This window comes from Phasianus colchicus, chromosome 5, assembly GCF_987193195.1.
Source record: "Phasianus colchicus chromosome 5, bPhaCol1.hap1.1, whole genome shotgun sequence".
Taxonomy (NCBI): Eukaryota; Metazoa; Chordata; class Aves; order Galliformes; family Phasianidae; genus Phasianus; species Phasianus colchicus.
The window spans coordinates 12,376,849-12,400,548 of NC_143440.1; the positions used below are offsets into that span (position 1 = coordinate 12,376,849).

General features: G+C 35.0%; 1 protein-coding gene across 23 annotated transcripts in view; it reads right to left on the bottom strand.

Moving 5' to 3' along the window:
* Positions 1-23,700, bottom strand: part of SOX6 (SRY-box transcription factor 6) — a 411,364-nt gene that overhangs the window by 211,330 nt on the left and 176,334 nt on the right. For all 23 annotated transcript variants that reach the window (XM_090140518.1, XM_090140506.1, XM_031614025.2 and 20 more), the window contains 2 exons: positions 18,993-19,236; positions 5,160-5,370 (listed from right to left, as the gene is read on the bottom strand). In XM_090140518.1, the coding sequence (XP_089996644.1) occupies positions 5,160-5,370; positions 18,993-19,236 (455 nt within the window). The remainder of the gene's footprint in view (positions 1-5,159; positions 5,371-18,992; positions 19,237-23,700) is intronic.

Below are 23,700 nucleotides of genomic sequence, written 5' to 3' on the forward strand. Positions count from 1 at the left end.
TTAAAACAAGTTCCTTGAAGTTATTTCTGCTTCAAAGAAGAATGATTTTTTTGACTGAATATGCAAGCAACTCAGAAAGAAATTAGGCTGCATCTTCTTTTAGTTACCAGGGAACTAACCTTAGAAACCACTGTATTTGCATTAATGTTCGTAAATTACTTTAACCTATTAAGACATAGAAATTAGCAGTACATTTCAGTAAATGAACTACCAGAAAATTTTAAATCCATAAAGCTTCCCTAAATATTACAAGAACAAAGGGATATATTTTTTCTAAAACAGAACCATGTATTGCATGAAAAAGAAGTGACAAGTGTGATTTTACAAACATCACTGAATGAAAAAAAGAGGGAGAGAGAGGGAGTTGCATATAATTATATGGAAAAGAGGTAAGCAAAAGCAGCCATTTAGGAAAATGTGCCACATCTCTCTCCTCTAACTTGATCTGAGTCATCTACTCATTGTGTGGACTTCGGACAGTGATTTTTTGGAAGCAGGTTGGGAGTTTAGCAGAATAAGCAGATAAATAAAGCAGCACATGAAAGTTAATTTTCTTTATTTCTCAGTGGAGAAATGTGTATATATTTGTGTGTGCAGTACTTAAGTATACTGTCCTTACTGGAACAAAATAAAGATTTTTCTTTGGGAAGTGTAAATCTAGTTTATGTCAATGTAAAAGTAAGCTTTTGATTATTATTAGCTAATGAAGATCAAAATAGAAAGCAACAAAGCACGCAAAACCAGGAAGTCCTAAAACCACTGCTACAGAGTAGTGTTATATGGTTTTCCCTATTGCATATAAAATTAATATTGCATATGAATCTTTAATTTTTATTTTAGTCATCTTCAGATGTATTATATATCTCAACGAGTTACATATATCCATCCACTGAGAGACAGTACAAACAGGTGCACATGACACAGAATAGATGGGAATTTATGAATATACTGCTCTTTATATAGATGTTCATTATTCCAACATGCATACGTAAATATCTTTGATCTCTGGATGTTCAGCTATGGTCTTCAAGGAGGAAACAAGAATGGGAAGCAGTTTATAAAAAGCTTGTGCCAGAATTCTGAGCTGAGCTTGGTTGAAAAATGATACTGTATACATTGCAGAGAATCAAGGTCAAAAGTGAATTAGGAATCCAGGCCCTGAGTAACGAGGGCTTAGCACTTAGCAGAAATGACATGCCCAGTTTCCAGCCCAGAAGTGCCAGCTGACCTGCCAACCTAGCATTCCAGATTCGAAAGGGGGAAATCTGCTCTCCTAGCTACAGACAAGATGTGTACTACTAATTATTGCTCATAGAGGCTTATGTTGAAGTACAGTAGGATAGTTGTCTGGAAGCCAATTCTTAGCCTGAGTCCAGGCAGACAAGGCAATGTAAATCTGTCTTGCAAAAGTAATATAAGCAAGATTCTGAAAGAAGGGTATAGGAAAGGAGAGCATGGTCTGACAGTGCTACCTAATACACACTCTTCATTTGAGCTGTAAAGAGATTTAATGCTTAATTTTACTGGAGAACACTTTCAAGGAAAAAAGGCCAGCAAAACAATCCTTCTGCTTACCTAAGAAATATTGAGATGTATATACTGAAGTTATCCCATAGGTTCTAGAGTCCAGTGTAGCTGATTAAATTAAATACCTGTTTATCTCTGACTTCTCCTATTTGATAAGAATATGTCAGAAAAGCCTTTACAAACTCAAATTAACTCTATGTTTTGTTTTGTTTTGTTTAATAGTTACTATTTTCCGATCAACTTTCTAATTTCCAAGTAATTACAAATTAGGATTTGGTAGTCCTTTAGTGCACTAGACCATAAAAATATCGTTTATCCTGTGATGTAGGTGGTTTCTGTTCAAACTACAACAAATGCTAAAAATTGACCTAAGGTATACACAGTCCGTGTGAGGCGCTCATATTCACATTATTACCCACAAGACATGACACTGGCTGAAGCACTATTATTAAAGAGAGATTAAAACAGCTGTACATTATGCTGAAGCACTCACTCTTTCCTTTACAAACAGACGGTCCTGGATTATAAGCAGCACTTGACCATTTAAATCACTACAACAACCAGATTTAACCAGCTGGGCCATATTCTCTTAGGCAATGCCTGTTGACCTCCTCAGTCACAGCTGCTCAGATAAAATTCTCATTAGACAACTTATTTTCAGAAGCTAAAGGACTCTGATTAAATATATCTGTTTAGACAGGATAAAGTCTTTCAGTATGTATTTTTTTTTCCAACGTTATGAGGTAGAACGGAGAGCATAAGAGACCCTTAGTACCTAAAGGTGTACCACAACATGTTTGTTTCACTAGCAATTCATATTATATTCAGATCTTACAGATGGACTGGAAACTTCCATAACTATAATTGAAAGAGACTTGCTGCTGTGCTCTTGTAGGGATTAGAGCAGATGACTACAATTCTTGACTTTTTTTTCCACCTCAAACTGTACAATTAACTTGCCATACGACCTCATGTTTGCTCATTTCCCACAGCTACACCAATGTTCATGGAGCTCCTCCCTACAAAATGCTAACACAAATCCTTTTATTCAAAGGAATGATGCACGATCTCAAGCCCCACAAAACTAACACAGAAGTATACAGCAGGAATAGGTATTTGTTTCCCATAACATTGATTGAATCAATTGTATTCTGTTATCTCAAAAAATCTCTATTTGCTCAAAAAGTCTTTTTTAATTTTGGTAAGTGATTTTGTGACAGACCAAGACTCCTCAACAGCACTGGCTGCATACCATTTGAAGAAGAGAACTTCAAATAAACCCATTTTAAATGACAGGTATTAAAGATCATCATCACGTTATATATGTATGATTAGGCAATGTAGTTTAAAACTGTTAGATGGCAAAACATATTTCTCAGTTCAAACCTCGTTCCTCCAAATCAAGGCAGAATCAATTGCAGTACCCACAGTTACAACAAAGATCAGAATCTTAAAATAGTAATTATTTTTAAAACTTTATTTTGTTCAAATCAAATAAATATGGAGAGTTTGCTTCATTTTAGTTCAGAAAAACTTCTGAATATGAAAATAGATAAGAATTTTGACATTTCTAGTAAGCACAAAACTTTAAAACCAATTTACCTAAGTGTAAAATTCTGACAAAATTCCAATCTTTCTATTATTTATTTTTCCATATTGGCTCAGATGGTACCAGTCAGATGTTCTATAATTTTCTGTAAAATGAATGTTGATCTATTTTTTTCTAAAGAACATGCAAGATGCACTGAAAAGAACTTAACATGGAGATCTTTGAACTTATAGGGAGACTTCACAATAGTTTTCCAGCATATTCTGCTCCAAAAAAGGTAAGATTATTTCACAGAACACAAATGACCTTTTTCACAGCTGGTGAGAATATTCAGTACAAGAGGCTCAGACTTGGTGAGAGGGATCTCTTTGCTGTGTATATAACAATCTTAAACCAGCTAGGGTATACCAATACCAATGAAGCACAGAAAGCTCTCAAGAATTCACACAAAACCAAGCTACAAAATGCTTGAGTCCTTCAGATATGATTTGAAACTGTTTAAACCCTCTGATGTACATTTTTATTAGCACACCATTCAGCATACTCCAGGAGAAGTCTAAGCTGTGGTGTCACTACAATCAACAGCAACTCGTATATACCCGCAGCAAAGTATGAGCCAAGACCTTTGATTAGCATGGAGTGTTGAACGACTGTTACTGACTGTAAAAAACAACTTTGCCAAACTAACATTTAAAATAGTTTTCCTAGTCTAACCACCAAATCTAAGAAAGCAATTTTTAAAAGAGTGATCTTTACAGCTGAAAACAGACAGATGGTAGTAAAGAATCTGGGACATTCTCTCCTTAGAGATGTTTCACCAGCTTCAGAAAGGACACCTATAGAACACATTTATCTATGTGCTGGCATTTAACAATTGTGCCAAGAAATTTGAAAGCCTACTTCTGTCTCTACATGATTTTATTCCATATTTATACTTATTATTGTTTCAGTATCAATTTTAATTGAAATCTACTTTACTAAACGGAGCCAAGGGATCCTAACACACACTGTTGGAAGACTGTGACCACAACATGAAAGTCAGGAGCAAAAATCATTTTGAACTCATTCATATTTCAAAGAAAAACAGAGATCACAAACTTCTACTACCTTGGGATCTGTTGCACTACAAATATTCCTCCTGGGTTATTTTTAATGCCACAAAACAACATTGGCAAAAGAATAGAATCTACACACATATCCTCATATTTCTATATCTGTTTCAAAGCCTTCTGCTCCCACATCTTTCCTGGTTCAAATTTGTGTATGAGCTTACAGACCATAAGATGCTGTTACAGAGGTAAACAAGACTTCATTCTACTTGACATTGTGAAAGAATTTCTTGTTTGACCCTGACCTTGTGCATGTATATCCGGATAAACTCATTCTCCAATTCGGTTTAGAAACCATCAAAGAAGAAAGCCCTTGCATAGCCAATGAAAATATCTGAATAAGGATTGAATATATAAACTGCCTTGCAGCTTCAAGATTTGTCCTCATTTTTATCCTCTCTTTTAACACATGTAACAATATCTGAGCAGACTGTTAAAAAAAAGAAAAAAAAGATTTCTTCAGCTGCATATCTAGATATATAGGTCAGAGCTAGAACACTTAAGGCTGTTTCCCATTCTCCTAGCCAGAGATACTGGGTCATTACGGTGATGAAAGATGAGTATTTCTAAAGCAAAATAAAATAGCTTATGTTTTATTCATTCCTATTGTTCAAAATAAACATTTGTCTTTTAAAAGAAAAAGAACAAATTCCACTGAAGAACATCCCTCATGACTCTACAAGCAGTTAAAAATTCATCATAACCTCTCAAGTAAGAATGAGTTTTCAACTAAACCAACATTCTTGCTTTTACTCACAGACAACCAACACAATTTAGAAAGTTTTATAAAACAGACGTATTTGTCTTAAATCCCTAATGGATCTCAAACTACCATTGCCATGGTAACCTGTGAATAACTTTATCCTAGCCTTTGCCAATTATGCAATTTTCTGGCTCTTGATACCCAACACATTCTTTATACCATAAAATCTGTAGGGGGTGGGAAAACAATGTCAGTCATATTCAGCACATACCTTCTTGCTCAGTCCTGGTCATTTCTTCTAGTTTCTTCTGCTTCAGTGTGTCCACCACATCTGCAAGGCTTCCTTTGCGGCGTTCTGGCGTTCCAAAATTAACACTGGTCATTAGCTCACTCCGGTCACGACTTCCTTCGTCAGGCTTGTGTGGTGAGGTAGAGGTATTTCGGAAGGAATATAGGGAACATAACTTATTACTCTCCGATTCCTGCAAAGAAACAACGCAGTGTGAAAATGTGGGCTATTGTCCTAACATCAGAAGAATCGGAAACAGGTAACAATTGAAAGCATTAGATAATTAGTCTGTTATTCTAAAGAGCCAATATATATCTTCTGTTTTCTAAAATGTGTATTACTCCTTGAAATTCTCAGTTTCAGTGCTTCACAGGGACTCTTATTTAAGGCCAGTCCTCTCCAGGGTTCTTACTATTGTATTTCATGCCTGAGATACTCCTCATCAAGGATTGTGCTTGTCAGAAACAAGCCACTTCAACATTAATTTGATGAATGTGTCAAGCATTTGCAGATTTCTTAAGTGACTCAAGTAAAGGCATTACAGGTAGCATCTTGAGAGAAAATACAGGCAAGGACAAATAATTCCTGGATAGATCTTAGGCTAATGGAAAACAGCATAACTTTAATATTTGAAAAGTTAGGCCAATAATGACTGAGAAACAAGAAAAAGCAATTGAATACACTTCAGTTAAACAAAGCTTATTATCCATCCATGCTCATTTACTGCTCTTCAGATTATATACTTTTCTTAGAGAGTGATGGTTATTATTGCTTCTCATATACAAAAGCAGATGTTACTTTTTAGACTAATATTGACAAGAATGAGGAAACAGATGAGTTTACATCAGAACAAGTAATGTATGCTGAAATACATGTACTAGGATTACACATATGAGAAAATCTATTTTGTAGTCAAAATAGAAGGAAGTTATATAATATAACAAAAAGTGAAGAAAAACAGTTCATCTCCTTTGCCCAGAGATAACAGCAATAGATATAATTAAAAAGCAATCAACAATGTCCAAATTTTCTTTGTTTTGCAGTATCACCCAAAAGTTGAGCCACACAGGAAATTTTCTGTCTCAGAGTTCTCATCTCCAACCACAGATATTTGCTGAATTTAGCTAAAAAAGAACAAATCCTTCTGTTTGCCCTTAAAAAAATCAACCACAGGAATTTCTTACATACTCCTCTTTCCAAAATTATTCTAATTACTCTCATTATAATTTTTAACGATATCAAACCTGAAATGCTAAAAAATCGGGGTAAAAAAAATCAAGCTTTTTTGTTCACTAAAAGCCTAATAATGACAGCGGATATATTCAATGCCATAAAACATATTTTCTTCTAAATAAAGACTTAGAATAAGAGCAGTATTATATTTAAGAATTAAGAGAGAAATTAATAGTTCTATCAAAAAGCATTCTACCCACAGGGCATGATAATATCCCTAGTAATATGAGCTGAGAATTACCCATTTACAGTGCAGAAGAAACACATGTTGGAAAAGTCTCAGGTGAAACAAGGTCTCAAGAAAGATGGATTAGAAAGCATTAACCACTGGCAACAATGTCATACATAAATTTTTGCTTCAGTCATGAAGTGAAGGAATTATGAATTGCTTGTGCAATATAGCAGAAAGTGCTCACTAACCATGAGCAAGTGTGGTAACTAAGGGCTGTGAACTGCACAGAAGGCAGTGGCAACAAATCGTCCTCAAGCATAGCAATACGTGATCAGCACAGTACTATTGTTGCCACTGGTGAAGCTGAAAATGCATTTATTTGCTAAGATGATGCTGTAGCATCTGAGAAGCAACAGCATCCCTGCCAACATAGTAGTAGTGGAGAAAATTACATAAGCCCAGACGGAGAGGTGACACAGAACAAAATCTTTACCTGCATCATTTCAGCAGTTAAACACTGAACAAATTTTCAGCCCAGTCACACATATTCAATAAAGACTCAGATATCACACAGAAAAAAAGGTAGCTCAGATGGCACAATGCTGAATTATTTTCTTTTACAAAAGGAAGATTTTCTTAACTTTGATATATTCTGGAAACTGCTTTGCACTTTTCTTAAAAATTGGTAGAAATCATAACAAAGATGAGAAAACATTTTCTAATATTTTTCTAACTTAACACATGAATTTTCCATAATCCTTAATGAAGGATGTCCTTTCCATGTCCTTAATGAAGAACATTATGTCACGTGGCATTTTACATCTTTGAAGACCACAATATAAGAGGATCTTAAATAATTTGGAAGGACTTTGTTCTCAAGAAACCAACATTCTGTTACAGTACAAGAAACATACCCACTAGGCTCGCTTCGCAGCAAGGAACATTAAATCTATTGTTTTAACCAAAGACAAAGAAGGTTAATCTGTGGTGCAAACAGAAATGACTGAATGCTCTTCCTCCTGATAACCTATCCTCAGTTCTCTGGATCTGTACATGGTGCAGCACAACACTCCTTCACTGCTAATGCAAGACTTTTAAAGTCCCAACTCCGTTAGGAAGCTCACTCACATTTCATTTTCTTGCCCAAAAGCCTGAAATGTCCGTAGCAGAGATGAGATAAATTTAAGCTCTGTGAAAATCACAAACATTTATGGAATTAATGCAAAATGATTATCACTAAAAGAATGAGATCTGTTCAACTAAATGAGTATCTTATATTATCAGTTTTGTGGGTAAACTGATACTTTCAGAAACCCAGCAAGGATGGCTTTTTGGGCCCCATACTTTTTGAAATCAGAAATGGTTAAAAAGAGTGGTAGGTGATTTAACAGGAGAACTGCACAAACTGAAAGGCATTCAAAGGTTTAAATGGGCAAATGGAAAAACTGTAGACCAGTCCAGTGTAAAAAAGTACTTTATCTAATAAAAGCAGAACTCAGATAGAAAAAATATGAATCAGTTGTGTCTACAATTATCTACAAGAAATGAAGTAATTTCCATTCCATGATTCTAGATAAATTTGTGAATAATCTACAAATAAAATGTAGCAAAAATGAAATTTTATATGCTACGAATTTTATAGCTACCCAATCGCAATAGATATTTTTATTATTATGTATCTGAAATTAGCAGTTTCCTTCTTCATTCCAAGATTATATTAAACTCACATTCATGGCAAAACAGATCAAAATATAGAGGAGCAAGGCAAGCATTCATTCAGTTGTCTAGAAAGGTGACTCAACTAAATTTGAGTGGCAGTTGTTACTGCAATATTCTATCCGTTCAAAACTAAATAAAGGTTACAGCAAAGTTACGAAGATTTTAATTTTCTTTGTGGATCATCTGATCTTTCATGGAGCAATTCACATTATCTCTGTGTTTCAGCATCCACCAGGTGACCAAAAGTGCGAATATTCCATACATCAGATGCAGGCCCAATCATCACAAATTTGTCTGCAGCGTGTAGGTAACTTCTTATCCTAACAGGAAGTATATCTTTATGGTCCAGATGTCCTCAGTAGACTGTGTGTATTGTGTTCTCTACAAGCTGGTTGCTGCTTCTCTTGCATTAATACATAAGATACCCTCACTAGAAGATCTGGAGTCCAAAGGTTTTTATTTGCCTACCGTAGTGGTAGCATTTCAAGACTACCCACCATTAATAACTGAAATGAATAAAATAAAATTTGGAAATGGCTTATGATACAAAATTAGAGATGAATCTTAGAGAAACAAAATGTATGATTTTGTATCTTTAGCCTTCTCCTTTGCTGTTCTGAGTCAGATTTAAATACGTTTCAAGTTGCAAAGGTATTTCCCTCCAAAGATGACTGAAATTGAAAAACTTACTGTCCAGCAGCTAAAGCCAGAAACTCAGCCTGGACCACTATTCCAGCTGCTTACTATCCAAAAGGAAATCTGAATCTATTTTTGAAATGTGTACATTTAATATCAAGGTAAAGGACATTCTGCCTGTATGCATTTCCTTGCCAGCCCATTAGCACAGTCAAAATTTTATTGCAGATCATTCAACACACTGTGCTTTGTGTGTTTGATCAAAATGTCCTTATTATAACAGATTAAATACCTATTTATAGGCATTAAAATTTAAGAAAACGGGGGAAAAAAATCATAAAACAAGCAACAAAAAAATCAGATCTGTAATGCATGACTACAATATCATGAACAATTCACATAGGGATATGCAGCCAATGCAAGAAATCATGCTTTTGCTTAATTTTAAGACCCCACTTACCACACAGTCATATTTAAATAAGAAAACATTAGTATTTCCAATGCGATATGGTCAAAGTTTTCCATCCATCCTTGGCCTTTTTATTAGTGGCAGCATTTTTTTTTAACCAAGCACAATGTTGCTTTGAATATGGCTATTTCAACATGAATGGCCTTACCAGTTTTCCAGGCTGTTTGGGGCAGACTACAATAGGCCAGTTGGCCATTCCTTCAGCATTTCTGTGAATGGTTTAAGTACAGTTTTGCTGATGGCAGAAACAATTCTGAATAATTACAAACAACAGCCAAATGAAGTTGGGGATCCTCAAATAAAGTTGGGGACCCTCTCTGTCCAAATGTATGTTATTTTCTTCTGTTATAATTACATTAAGATAACATGTACAAACATTTTGACACATCCCTTTCTCTGACACAATGATATTTTAACATGAACATTTACTAGGTCTCAAATGTTACACTGGTAAAATTCTTTCAAAAGAGAGTTGCTTAGTTTCTCTGCAGAAGAAGGAAAATCTTATGGGTTGTTCTGTTTTGTTTTGTTTTTTGTTTTGTTTTGTTTTGATTTTTAGTTATTTCTGTTAAGAGAGGATCGAACAAATAATCACTACTTTTACACTAACAATAAATATAATAATATATTTAAATGTTTAAATAAATATAATAATATATATTATTTATAAATATTTTTTTGTGTGTATCTACATTTTAACAGCTCAAGTAGCACCATTTTCTCCTTGTGGGTCCACTAGTTTTAACAGTGCAAATGAGGGAGTGCTGCAGTAACCCATATAAATAAGGGTATTAAAAGTTGACCTTTATTTTTCATATCAGGAAGCTAATGTTTACAGCAATATCTGCACACCAAACCATGACCCAACCTGTGACAACTTTTTCCAAGCCTTTTCACTTGCAAAACAGAGCAAACACATAAAATAACAGTTCCATAGGTGACAGATTGTAGGCTAGAACACGACTAAATATTCTTTCTTCTTCCCCCAAGTACCCTAAGCACAAATGATCTCTACATTTAAAGGCTGAGAAGAGGCACTCTGCAGCTGAGTGTGGGACAGGTCTCTCTTTGGAAGGGTTAAGCACAGATCAACAGTCTGTTGAACAGAATCAATCCTCTGTTGGGAGCCTTAGATGCAGGAGTACACAAGGCTGTGGATTTTAATAATGAGACATCACTGACTCTTTTCACTGTCACTCTGGGTAGGCAGCATAGCTTCTGCCTCAGAGCTGCTCTCTGAAATTGAGAAAAGAGGAAAACTTGGGAACTGAAACTGAGGGCTGTACAAAGGCAGGGTCATTGTGTTAGTCAGCAAAGTAAGAAGAACTGCCATCAAACTTTGATTGAAAGCTGACAACTGTAATCCTACTTAATAGCCAGAGAGAAAGCTGTTTCTGTAAGAGTTCAACTGAATTTGCAGGATGAATGGCCAAGAAGAAGCAGAAAGCAAATATTACTAACATAAAATGTGTTAGCTGAATTGCTTATTTCTATGTGGATGAGGCTTTTCTGTTATAAGGGGATATTTATCTGTCTCTGTATTGAATGGGACACATGTAAACACCCCAGGAAAGTTGGATATCCAGAGTGGTTTTTATTCCAAGTACTAGAGGCATGCTGGCACTTGGAACTAGTCTGGAGTTAACATATAATGAAAGCAAATGTTTACAAAATCATTTCCAATCACTACATTAAAAAAGGTTTCCCATTTTGAGGAATTTAATTAAATAGAATTAAGAGAAATTAAAAATCTAAGTGATAATTTCCAATTCTCATCTGCTTTAAAAAAATAGGAGTTTTATTAAGGAAGATTTATTTAAATCCAAGGCTTGAGAATGACTGCTATGAGCTACTGAGAGAGTATGATTTGTAAAGTCTCAGCAAATTATGCTAGTGGGAGGGTAAATGGCAAGTAATGGAATAAAACCTCAAGTCTTTAACTCAGCATTTACTCTGATATAACTTACACTGATTTCACTGCCAGAATATAGGCTGAATGCACTCTTTTAAACAGCTTGCATTTCACCTTTTATGCTTATCTAAAACTCATTAAGAACTTATACAACAGCAAATATTAGCTCTAGCCCAAGTAAGGTATACCAAAGTATTAAAAGAAGAAAAAAAGAAAAAACTTACTTAGGTAAAAGGTTTAAAAATGGGATGACAAGATAATCAGGCATACGTAATATGAACATGACCTTATGAACAGGTCAGTGCAAGACTAGATACCTTTTTTGGAATAGGCACAAATTCTTTGTTTGATGTATAATATGGCAACTTAATCACTGCAATCCCTTCAAACTCAGCTGCTGGAGCATCTGGAGAATCCAGACTCCAACTTTTCGGTAGAGAGATTTCTGAAAAGAAGGTTACAATTTAAAAACCTTCTCTTTACAAATAAGAAAGGCTACGAAAAACAAACATTTTGCTCCCATTCCAGAACAGAAAATCACCTCAAAATTATTAGATAAATAAATTGATCGGTCATTTTTATACAGCATACAATTAGCTATCAAAACATATGAACAAAACTCGTGTACTTTCTTAAGAGTCAAATGCTGAGAATTTTTTTAATCATCCAAATACCATATGCTTTAGCTCCCTGTGTTTAGGCTGGGCAATAAAACACAGCAGTATTGAGACTTTGTGCCCTGGATTTTGGTTAAATGCTCACACTAAGTAAAATGTAATGGAAGAACCATTTGTAGAATGAGTATTTAGATTTATATTCTCATCTAAATTGAAACTAAAGATGCATTGTGATCAGTCCCAGCTGATTAGCACTGTTTACCTTTTCAGTAAATAAAGACACATACTTTATGATGTATGCTGCCAGAAGCTGCCAAATCAAACAAGGACTGTGTGGCTTGGATATTCCAGACCACTTTGTATATATCCAACTTCTTCCTATTAGGTCTTCATAGCTGTCCAACGTACAGCTAGATCTATTAGAAATATCAGAATAAAATTTGTATTTATGTTTTTAGCAATATCAAATGCACATGGAAATCCTTCTCTGTATATAGTTACATGACATCTACTACATGTTTTATGTTTCCCTGTTAGCATTTGCAGAGGAATGCATGCAGGAAACCAGCCTGCTGCAAAGAGTACTTGTATTTCTTTAAGGTAAACACTGATGAAACATTTGGAAGATTGAAATAAAAACAAGACATTTATGAGACATAAAGGTATCACATAAAACTGTTGTGAATTAGAATAACATTGGCTGAACCCCAGAACAGATAATCCTTATAAACATGCAGGAATGTTGTAAACTGTATATGAATGTCAGTGATACACTACATTAGGAGATTCATATTACACTTGGTGCTCTGTAAGTCTCGGTCACTGGATTTTTCATGGCCTCAAAGATTAAAATAAATATAAGTAGTATCTTTCCTTCCTCCATTAAGACATGTTATGTACACAGTTTTATTATGCTGGACAGAGATACCAAAGTCTGTTTTTTCTTGAGCTGTCAAAGTACAAAAGAAATGCAAAAAGTCTTTGCACAGATGTAGTAAAGTGTTGGATTTTATCTTTTGGCAGGTGCTCAATATGCAGCCCACATAATCACATGTTAATGACTGGAGTATGTTAATCAGCATGCATACCTGATTCCTTCTTGCCCAAGGAAAAAAATTTAACAATTTAGAGCATGTTAATGCTCCTACTTTTGGGGAAAAAAAAAAAAAAAGAAAAGAAAAGAAAAAAAAAAAGAAAAAAAAAGTGTCAATATACAGAACTGATTTTAAAACTCCTCAGAATTTGCATTATTAAAAAAAGGGAAAATTTAAAATAAGGGTAAGGAATAAAATGTCTACAGGTTTAGAGATTAAATTACCTACAAAGCTTTTGTGCAGAATTCAGGTGATGATCAATCCTATTCAAACACAATTCATCCCAGAACATCGGACATTTGTAAACAAAACTAAACTACACAATGTCAAAATAAAAATAATGAAAAGTATAACAAATGCAAAAATGAAAAATCGCTTGATTTTTCCCAAAGTAAATTTACCACATTATGCACTATACCCTACACATTTTTAGGGAACTGTTTTATTGTTTTAATTTGAAACGTAAACATTTTAATGCTCAAACCACTAAAACTGAGTACATGATCTTTCTGACCTTTACATGTACTTAACATGACAGTTGTCGGTAGTTCTAATAAAGTCAAGCCAAGCATATATTTGAATGCTCTTTGAATCAAAACACTGTGCTATTGCATGTGAAATAATTTATCTTTCTAGTTAGATAAAAATTTCAATGCACTACCTGACATCCAGAAATAATATCACAAGCGCTATAGAATTGCTTTCAATCATCACAAAACTCAAATTTGTACAAGCAAGTAACAGCTGCATGAGCAGTTTAGCAGATACGGAATTGCAAGAGTTTAGGGCATTTATATTTGATGAATTTTATATGCTCATATCCCGTCAAAAATGAACTAAAAATACAAATTCAAAACATGTAATTGTACCTGTAACTTTTAACAATTTGAAGCCATGAATTTATACAACAACAAATTCACAGCATTTAGCACATGTAAACATTTTTCAATGATTTTTCCTAGAAACGTGAGTTTATTTTCCACAAAAGGAAGGACTTTCATCAAGGGAAGTTAATAGCACAGATGCATGTGAGGGCGCGTGACAGAACAATGCCTGTTTATAGCAGACGCTACGCACCTCCTGAATACTGCCCATTTCTGTCTTTCTGATAGCAGGAGTTTTGCTAAAGCTATACAAAATTAAATTTGACACTTGGTGATTTAAAATGATTTAAAAGTAACAAATACGAATACAAATCTCTTTTCCTCCTGCATATGCAAATCTGCCATCAGTACTACTGAAATGGATATGCTGAGACAGTGGAAAGGTAGCATGCTTTTCACTTTTTGGCAAGAAGTCAACAGAAAACAGGGTTGACATAATTATGAAATATATGTCAATGTTCCCATCTGACATAAAACCCAATTAAAGAAATTTCATTTCTAAACCCAAAGGGTCTTTGAACAATGTTAAAAAATATATGGGGAAACGTAGTTTTTTGATGATAATTAAGTTACATGTATATTTGTGTGTTTTTCTCAGTCATAGGGAAATAACACACATTCTTTAGACTCTGCTTGCAGCTGTGGTTCTTCCCAACAGCATCTTGCTATAATGCTTCATGTAATGGTAAACCAAGAAGCTGTGGATGCCTTTATTCTGTGCATGCACACACTGTTTGCATACTCCTGTGGTGGTGGGCAGGAGAGGAATACCAGTGGAAAAAGGGCTTCCACTGTTCTTGTGTTCCACATACAGTGATTTTTGCAGTGCCTGTAAGATATTCAGAAATCCTGCCTTTTACCAGATTGTCATAATGGGATTAGGGTTGGGAACACAATTTGTCTCCCTCTTCTTTTCACAGTTTGAGAAGGAAAAAAAAAAAAAAATTTTAAAATCTGAAATTTGGATAAAGATTCTGGCTTTCAACCCAAGCTATTCTATGACTCTGTGATTTCACTATGTTAAAGCTGCTTAAATTTACTGTCCATAAGAAGGACCACATCTAGCCTTTACAGCCATGGCAACATACCAACCCATCTCTTTAAGTGGATCAGACCACATGTCCATCTGATTTTGTAGCTTGCTGTTGACACTGCTTTCTCCTGATAGTTTAAGGCAAAAATAAAAAATCTTTATAATTTACCTGTTTAAAGCTGTTTAAGGCTCTGTATGAATATAAAGAGCATCACTTGTTCTCCAGTGAATAAAGCACAAATTACGATTCTCCATTTCTTTACATAGCTGCCAATTAACATACTATTGGGATATAACAATTCAATTACTATTAAATTTAGTATAAGTTAGTTCTGTTGGCTTTTCATTCTCATCCTCTCTCAGTATATTGCCCCAAGAGAGCCAGCTTTTGTATGCAACTTAGAAAATCTCCTGTCTGTTACTCAGTGTCCATGGAAGAAGGCAGAAGAGTTGCTTCCCTATTACCTTAGTAACACTTTGACCCCCTCCCTACAGTTCACTGCAGCAAAAAGATATGTCCTCAGCCTAAAATAGCATTTATTTTCTAGTTGAACTACAGGTAACAATAAATATCCACAAGTCCAGGTATTTTTATATGAAGTTATAGTTAGAAATATACATATAAATCCTTTCAGCACAGCAATAAGAAATTACAGGCCCAAATCTTTCAGTTGTTTTATTTTCTCCCCACTATAACATCAAATTGGCTGGTGATATGATACTCGCAGTGTAAGTCATTACAGGTCTGACGTTACAGTTGTTACACATTGCTGAATCTGTCAAATGAAAAGGGAGCACAAAGGGAATTTCCAAATGCAGCTGCTATTTCCCATTTGTTAAATCCTTTTATTACACCATATAAGTACACAGCTGGGAAATACTACAGAGTGGGAGTTAAAACAAAATATTTTGGCTTCCAGACATTCAGAATACACAAAGGACTCAGTGGAAAGCAATGCCTGATATCAAAAGGGAGTGAAAGTTTGAAAACATTTCTAGCCAGTGTGGGGTGTTTTTTTTTAATGATAATACACAATGCAGTTTAAAGGTATCTTATATTACAGAAAGTGCTGCATACCACAAGTGATGAGAAAAAACTCGGTTATATTTTTCAGCTGAATTGCCCTGCTAGAGTATCTTTTTTCACCCAGCTTCTGTACAGCCCTCCTAGCATGTGTGCTCCCACAAATTCCAGTGACATCCTTAGTAGTTTTAAAGGCACAAAGGAAGCAGGATTTTGTCCTTAATTAGGTATCACTTGAAAAATAATTTTTTTCCTCTCCATATGTCGACACAGCATTCTGTGAATTTACTATCTTCTAACCAGGCAACACACATTATTGATGCATTTTAATGACAGCACCAACGTCTTTACCTTTAGTGTAAATGGAAGGAGCAGGTGCTTCTTCAAATCTGCTCTGAAAGGATCTGTCTGTGAAAGGTCAGCAAGCACTTACCTTCTGGGAGTTTGGTTTTATTAGGTAGAAAACTGGTTGCTATCTCAAAACTGTCCAACCCACCTTCTAGAATTTGCCTCTCAGGCAAATCTCATCAGGAAAATTGCAGACACTTCTGAATTTTTCCTAGCAGTATCAATGCCTGCTTGAAGAATGAGGTGTTTCAGATAAACTTTGCACAACTAATTGAGGCTTAAAGGATTCCTCACTAGAGACATAGGTAAGGAAAAAAAGTCAAAAAGGTTACCCTAGCTGACAGTCCCCCAACAAGAAAAAATATTTTTTATACCACTTCACAGCAGTGATCTAACTAGTGATCTAACTCACCTAACTTGAGAACACGCTGGAATCTTGCTTACATTTTATATCTCATTTAAGTGCAACCAAATAGCATGCCCAAGAACTTAGTTTTTCTAGCCAAGACTTGTAAATTATGCCCAGCTTTTAGCTAGGCAAAAAAATCTGTTTGGTTTAGCTGAGAGCTACCTAAATAAGGATGACATACATTCACCACAAGATTTGACCCAAGGGAATTGTGGAAACTTTTAATGATTTTCAGGACATTCATCTACGTATATGACGAAGTGTTCACTGAAAAAAAGGAGGGAGGAAAAACAGAGTGCTAAGTCACTCAACCAAAGTTTATGCACCTGCTCTGAAACACGATAAGCTGGGTATTGATTCATGCTTGTCCAGAGGTACAGCAAGCGTTGACATGGTAGTGCAGCATTAAGAAGGAAAACAGAGATCGCACTCTGGTGCTGTAAGCATAAGCTTAGTTTAGAGCAATGCCAGTAAGTACAGATAATCACACAGCACAAGCTTATATCATTTTTGCTAATATTTCAAGTCAAAAGAACAGCCTGAATAAAAAGCAAATGCTTTGAGGGCTCCCAGAGGTTAGGAATACCTTTCTTTCTGGGACACAAAGTCACTTCATCTATGGTATTAGTGTTCTAAGACTGAAATTCCCAGAGTGCATGTGCCTCACTGGATGGGAAAGTGACTGATGAATTCACAGATTTATTTTTCATCTACAGATTTGATCAACACTTTCTATTCTATATCCTGGTTTTCCCCTCTGAAAACACAGAAAGAGGGTTTTTTTTGTTTTTTTTTTTATAAGCTTATTGCATGATTTGTGCAAAGGAATGATTTTCCACCCAAACTGTCATTCCAGTTGAAAATTCTGCATAGAAGCCATATATACAACTTAAAACCTTGCAAAATTACTAATCTATAATCATTCTTCTTTAAAGCCATTTTTACATTTGCATCTTTTAAACTCTTTGTAAAAGTAGCCCATAGATTTAGGAATATCTTAGACCTACAGTAGCTTAGATGGTGCACTACAGATTAGGCAACTTCTCTAGTTTGGTCTGATAGTCTGAATCAATTAGATTTTGAGAAGAAACTAACAAAAACCTGCATTAACAGAATAGATATTATTTAATTGCTATTATTTACTTAACTCTTGAATTTTAGGTAGCACAAAATGCATGAAGAATTCCAGCCTCTATGTTGATGACTGAAATAGCATCATTATTTTTCCACAAATTTGAAATATTTGTTAGAAATGTAAAAAAAAATCTACAGTTTTTTTATGCTAGCTGCTGATTTGCTCTGAAAAAAATATCAAGACACTTCCTCAGTAAATATCTGCTTATAGATATTTAATGAAAATGCAAAAGAAATTTTATGAAAACACATTAACTGCACAAATTCAGTGTTTGTGAAAGTCACTTTATAGAGAGTGTGGAATTATTATCTTCTAAATTTACAGCACACCTGGGTGCTGCACATACCTTAATTCTGTTCCTCATAAACACATTCAAGGAAAATAAATTGAATGAGATGCTGTGCCCATTCAGTCTTCATTCAGTCTACTTGTTTATTGCAAAGTTTTGGGGATGCATAAGGACAGAATTACAACTGCAAAATAATTTTAAGTGGGATACTGAAGAGAATACAGACAAAAATTCTGATCATTTCTAATGTCACTTGTATGGAAACAGATGATCTAGAGTAGAAAAGCATGACACAGTTACTCAAACACATTTCCCTTTCACAAAAAGTTATGATTTTCTATAAATATAGCAGGATGATTGTGTCAGCTAAAATGCCAGCTTCTTTGTTGTAGTATGAAGGTATAATATTGTAGGTTTGGTGAATTCCCTTTCTGAGAGAGAAGTAAAAAAATACATTAAAGTTTCTTCCTTCAATGCAACACTTTGCAGATGACAAACAGTTGTGAGCTATACCTTCCTGTCAGAAATTAATGCTTGAATATATGATCTAGAGAGGTTATGACATAAATCAAGGCATGAATGAAAACATGATAAATAGATGCATTTCCTTTCCGAAGGTGAACTCATCAAATGACCTCATTCATATAGACTTGTATACTTAACAAGATTATACAGTTATAATTTACAATTATACCATATTGATGCTGATCTATTGCTAACACTAACATTTAAAAAGCTTCACACACTTGAATGATTCTACTGAACATGTCTTTCAAAACAGAAGCGAACAGCCTTTTAGGATACTAATTTAGAAAGCTAGTTCAAGAACTGTGAAACTCACCATTCTGTGTTGGGCTGAGATGACTCCATCCCACTCAGCATCTTGTTGGATGGTCGTGACTAGAGTTGGTAGCTCCTCAGAGTGAGGTTTGTTGTGCATTACATTATGTAGAGGCAGATGAGAGGTCGCGTGCTGATCACTGTTGCCCTCTTCCTTGTCTCGTGATGCTAAGTCCTGGGTCATTGTTTCCTCTCCATCAGCTGCACATGCAAATGGAGAGGTAGCCTGCTTGGAAGACATTCTTCTGCAAAATAAGGAGACAAAAAGAAAACATTTGTGTCAAACAAAAAAATCAAACTCAAACAGTCCTCTAGACACACCAGTTAGAAGGTATAGAAGGTACGCTTGCCTGCATCAATTAAAATTAACCATACGCAGTCAAAGTACTCTTATAAGCACAGGTTTGGGGAACCAAATCCAAACAACTGACATGAAGTTTTCACTAATGTCCAGTCACTGTCAAGATTAGTAATGTGATGTTATTCTATTCATTTAGACTTGTCAATCAATGTAATTTTCTCCAGCCAGGAAAAAAAAAAAAAAAAAAAAGAAGTTAGCCTACTGTTATTTTCATGTTGATTCACCATAAGATTTCAAGTTTTAAACTCTTAGTCACATAAGTAATCTGAAGGTTATAAGCAAATTTTTGGAGGATAAGGTCCCACATGTTCTTTTAATCTCCTTCCTTGCAAGCAGAAGCTATTTTCTGCAGAGATGAGAATTTTCAACTCCATTTCAGATTCTTCAAAATAAGTCCTTTTGCTGTTTGTTTAAAGTTGTATCCGATCCTTACCTGTTTAAATTTTTATCTAGCTTTACATTTGGAAAATGCTGAGATGTTCATGGGGAAAGTGAATGGCTTATCAAATGGATGGGTAATAAGAGATTAATCTTTTACAGTTTGAACTAAAAATCTGAAATAATTATGTTTCATTTCATAGTAAGCATCGAGAGCAGGATATATTTCAACAAATTACATTAAATGACCTAAAAGTCTAATGCATTGATTTATGTTAAATGTCTCTTTCTAATAATGGTCTCTTACTACCATCACATATGGAAACACCGCTTTCACCACATGAAAATATAACTGCACTTACATGAAAATATAACTGACTTCAACACAAAATCTTAAAACACTTTGTTTAAAATTTCTAATAAGATTAACTGCAACTGTTAAAACTGCCATTAATAAACCTGAAAGTAGACAGCCAAAATATATTAGCTATTTTCCCAGTTTTTAGTAACTTTAGAATATCCTGGACACTGAAATTGCAGAGAAACCAAGGAATAAGATCTTCACCTTAATTGCTTTTTAACAATAATTGATTTCATACCATTTCTTTAAAAATGCACAAATCAGTTAACATGGGAAACCACATGAGCATTTTTCAAATTAGCAAATCATTAACTTGCTAGTACTGTTTCTACAGACAAATAAATACTGATTAAAGGGCCTAGAAATCTGAGACTAACAGTTAAATTTACAAATCTGTCACATGCTTTCATGAATATTACAGCGAAGGAAATATCAAGTGCAAAGAAAAATAATTAAGTTAATTCCAATTTAAAAAGTAGTTTTTATGTAGCAGCCCGTGTTTCACATAGGATTTAACAGCTAATGCTAAATTTCTCACAATTAATGAGTGAGCTTGGATTTAGTATCCTACAGTGAAAAAAAATTAATATAGGATCGGCTAATCTAATTATGTACAGTTCTATATAAAAGTATTACAAGCTTTGAAGTGCTTTGAAACATATTAAAACACTGATACCTATTTAGAATAACAATTCTGTAAATAGAGATAATCCTGCCTCTTAAACTCGATACTGGTGGGGGAAAAAAAACATTTGCATTTTCTTTAGAGGAGCCTAAGTGTAAGTGGCAGTTTAATATCAATGCTGCCAATAAGCAGAACTGAGGAATTTAAACCGTGTATTACATTTGTACTACGCTAAAGAATTCGTGTTGATGCTGCAGAGAACATGCCAAGAGTTCAGCAGCCGGCATTACTGCATGTACTTCAAAAGGTTCTGGCTCATAATTGCTGTGATCCAAGATAAAATAAAAGGTTTACTTTCCCTTTTCTCATTAAAATGGTCATGTTAATGTAATCACTCACATGAAAATATAAGTAATCTTACCACGCTCTATACGATTTGAAAACTAGGCATTAAAACTGAAAGTCACAATAAGGGATTTTCCTTGCTTTCACCTTCTCAACAGATTTGATTCCCGTTTCAAACCGAACGAGCTTCTGCAAAAAGCAATAGCTATGGCTGTTTCTTCACTATAAATTAATCATGACACAAAACTCGAAATGAAAATGTCTCTTAAGAATAATTTCAACTACTAACTGCACCAATGAATAATAGTGCACAATCCTAATTAAACACAACTCTGCAGCTGCAAAAATAGGCTGAATCTGTCCAAAGCTACGAGTTGGCTTTAAAGGCTGGTTTGTTAGGGACTGTTTTCTTAAGGAAGGCTGGGCCCTCAGTCTTAATCAGCCAATAAATTATTTCCTGCAATTACATTAAATAGAAAATTATCTTCAAATTGGGAATGTTAATTGAAAATCAAAATTCAGACTGAAGTTTAGAAATTACATGCTGAATATAATTAGTCTAGAAAGGCTTCACCTCTATTTCATAAACAGGCTTTTGGTATTTCCTCAAGTGACCACTCAGTAAAGCTATCTGCTGGTAATGTGCTCGAGTGGAAGCACCTTTCCCCTGCCATATATGCTAATAGACTTCCCTCTTCTTCACCGTGTTTTAAACACATAGATACGAAGCTGTATTAATGTTCTCTTCTTAATTTGATTGCATCTAGAAAAGGGGATATCTTAACCTTAAAAATCAAATTGCATTGACAAAGTCACATTCACTACCAATATGAAGTCATGCCCCACAATTGTTTTCTGCACTAGGCTACCAGAATGGGTCAAGAGCAGACCTGAGGTGCTTCTGAGCTCCTCCAACCCATTTCCTCCACTACTGCTGGCATTTTACTGTTACCTGTAGGCCTGGAGCCTACAAGGAGGAACTCAGCAGGCCCCCCAGGCACCCGCTCTCCTCATCACAATTTTCAGAGGCCTGTTTCTCTTGCCATTCTCTCCATAGCTCTGTTGGAACTCCAGGTGCAGCCATCATGGTGCAGCCATCATGGCCAGAGGTCAGTACTTCATGTTTCCTTTCCAGCCTTCGACTGCTAGATTTTAAACACTAGGGTAAAAGGGACAGAGATGCAGGACCCTGCTAGGTCAAAGCCTCCAGCTGCTTTTCTCGGCACAATCATTAACTAAATCAATACCCTCACATGTACAGGTATTCTAGGGGTCCCAGGTTATGCTTCAGAAATTGATTGTGGCAAGATTATGACCAGTTAAACTGTATAACCTGTATAAATTCTGTGACTGGGTGTCATCCAGTCAATGACTCCCAGCAGGTTTTTACTCTTTGCACATTTGGTTTTACTTAAACAGGAGGAGTCATTCCATAGAAGTCCATAAGGTCCAAAGGCAGAATTCAGCCAATAACTCAAGGCCTGAGTTATTGGGACTGAGGGGAGAAGGATCTGGATCACTCAAGTAGTTTATAGTAACATCAAACCATAGAAGAGGTTGTGTTTAAACATTTTAATGTAGAACCATGAGCACAAAAAACAGTCCAATTTTAGGCCATTATAATTTCACAATTTTACATTTAAAATATTCAAAATGCATTTACTAAAATCTCCAGTGAAAGAAAAAAAATCACTATTAATAGTAAATACGGCTTGTAAAAGGTATCTGAAATTTACTAATTTCCATTGTAATTTATTTTTCCCCCTATTATCAATTAAATTCACTCAAATGATTTAAAAAAAAAAAAAGTTTCTGATAAAAAATATCTCCCTAGTTATAACCCCTGCAAACAGGGGTTTATAATGGAAGTGCTGACACAACCCTAACTACAGCAGCGCAAATGGTGCCGCTATAATACACAAAATCAAGTTCTATTATTCTAAACTATCCTCGCTCGGGGGGTTTTCTTTACTGTGCTCCCAGACAAACTGCTGAAGCATGAAAAATTTAAATGCAATCAAGTGGGTCCAATTCTACTTTACTAGAACAAGTGTCTACAGTGGTACAATCTTAAAAGAAGATGCAACAGATTTGTTTGGTGCTTTTCTTTCTTTTTTCTTTTTTAGCTGTTTATTTATAATACTGTGCAGTGGAGATAAAATAAGAGAGGAAATTACACTCACATTATATCAGTATATTGATTACACAGCACACAATTAGAAAGAAAACTACATTGTGAAATTGTTGCTTTGGTTAAATTGACAGATTAGCTGAACACTGCAATCACTAAAGGTAGAAAATCTACCTAATGGGTATGAAAAAAGGTTAGAAAAAGCCCTAATTAGCTGGAGTCTTTTCACCTACTCAATTTCGGGAATTAGAAAAAATCTGCACCTTGATTTTCCAAAACTAGAATAAATTCTGTCTCATTCTGAACTTGAAGCTGAAAAAGAGTGGGATCTTTTATCAAAGGCAAGGCTTGGACCGCGTTTTCAGCCAGCCTCAATATCAAAGCAGTAAAGCCAAAACGGAAGGGTTAGGGTTTCACCTACGTAAAACTAAAGAGGTGGCTCTATTATATATATGACATAACTTATATGTTAATCTAGAGAATAAATGTCTCTGCTCCAATGAAGACT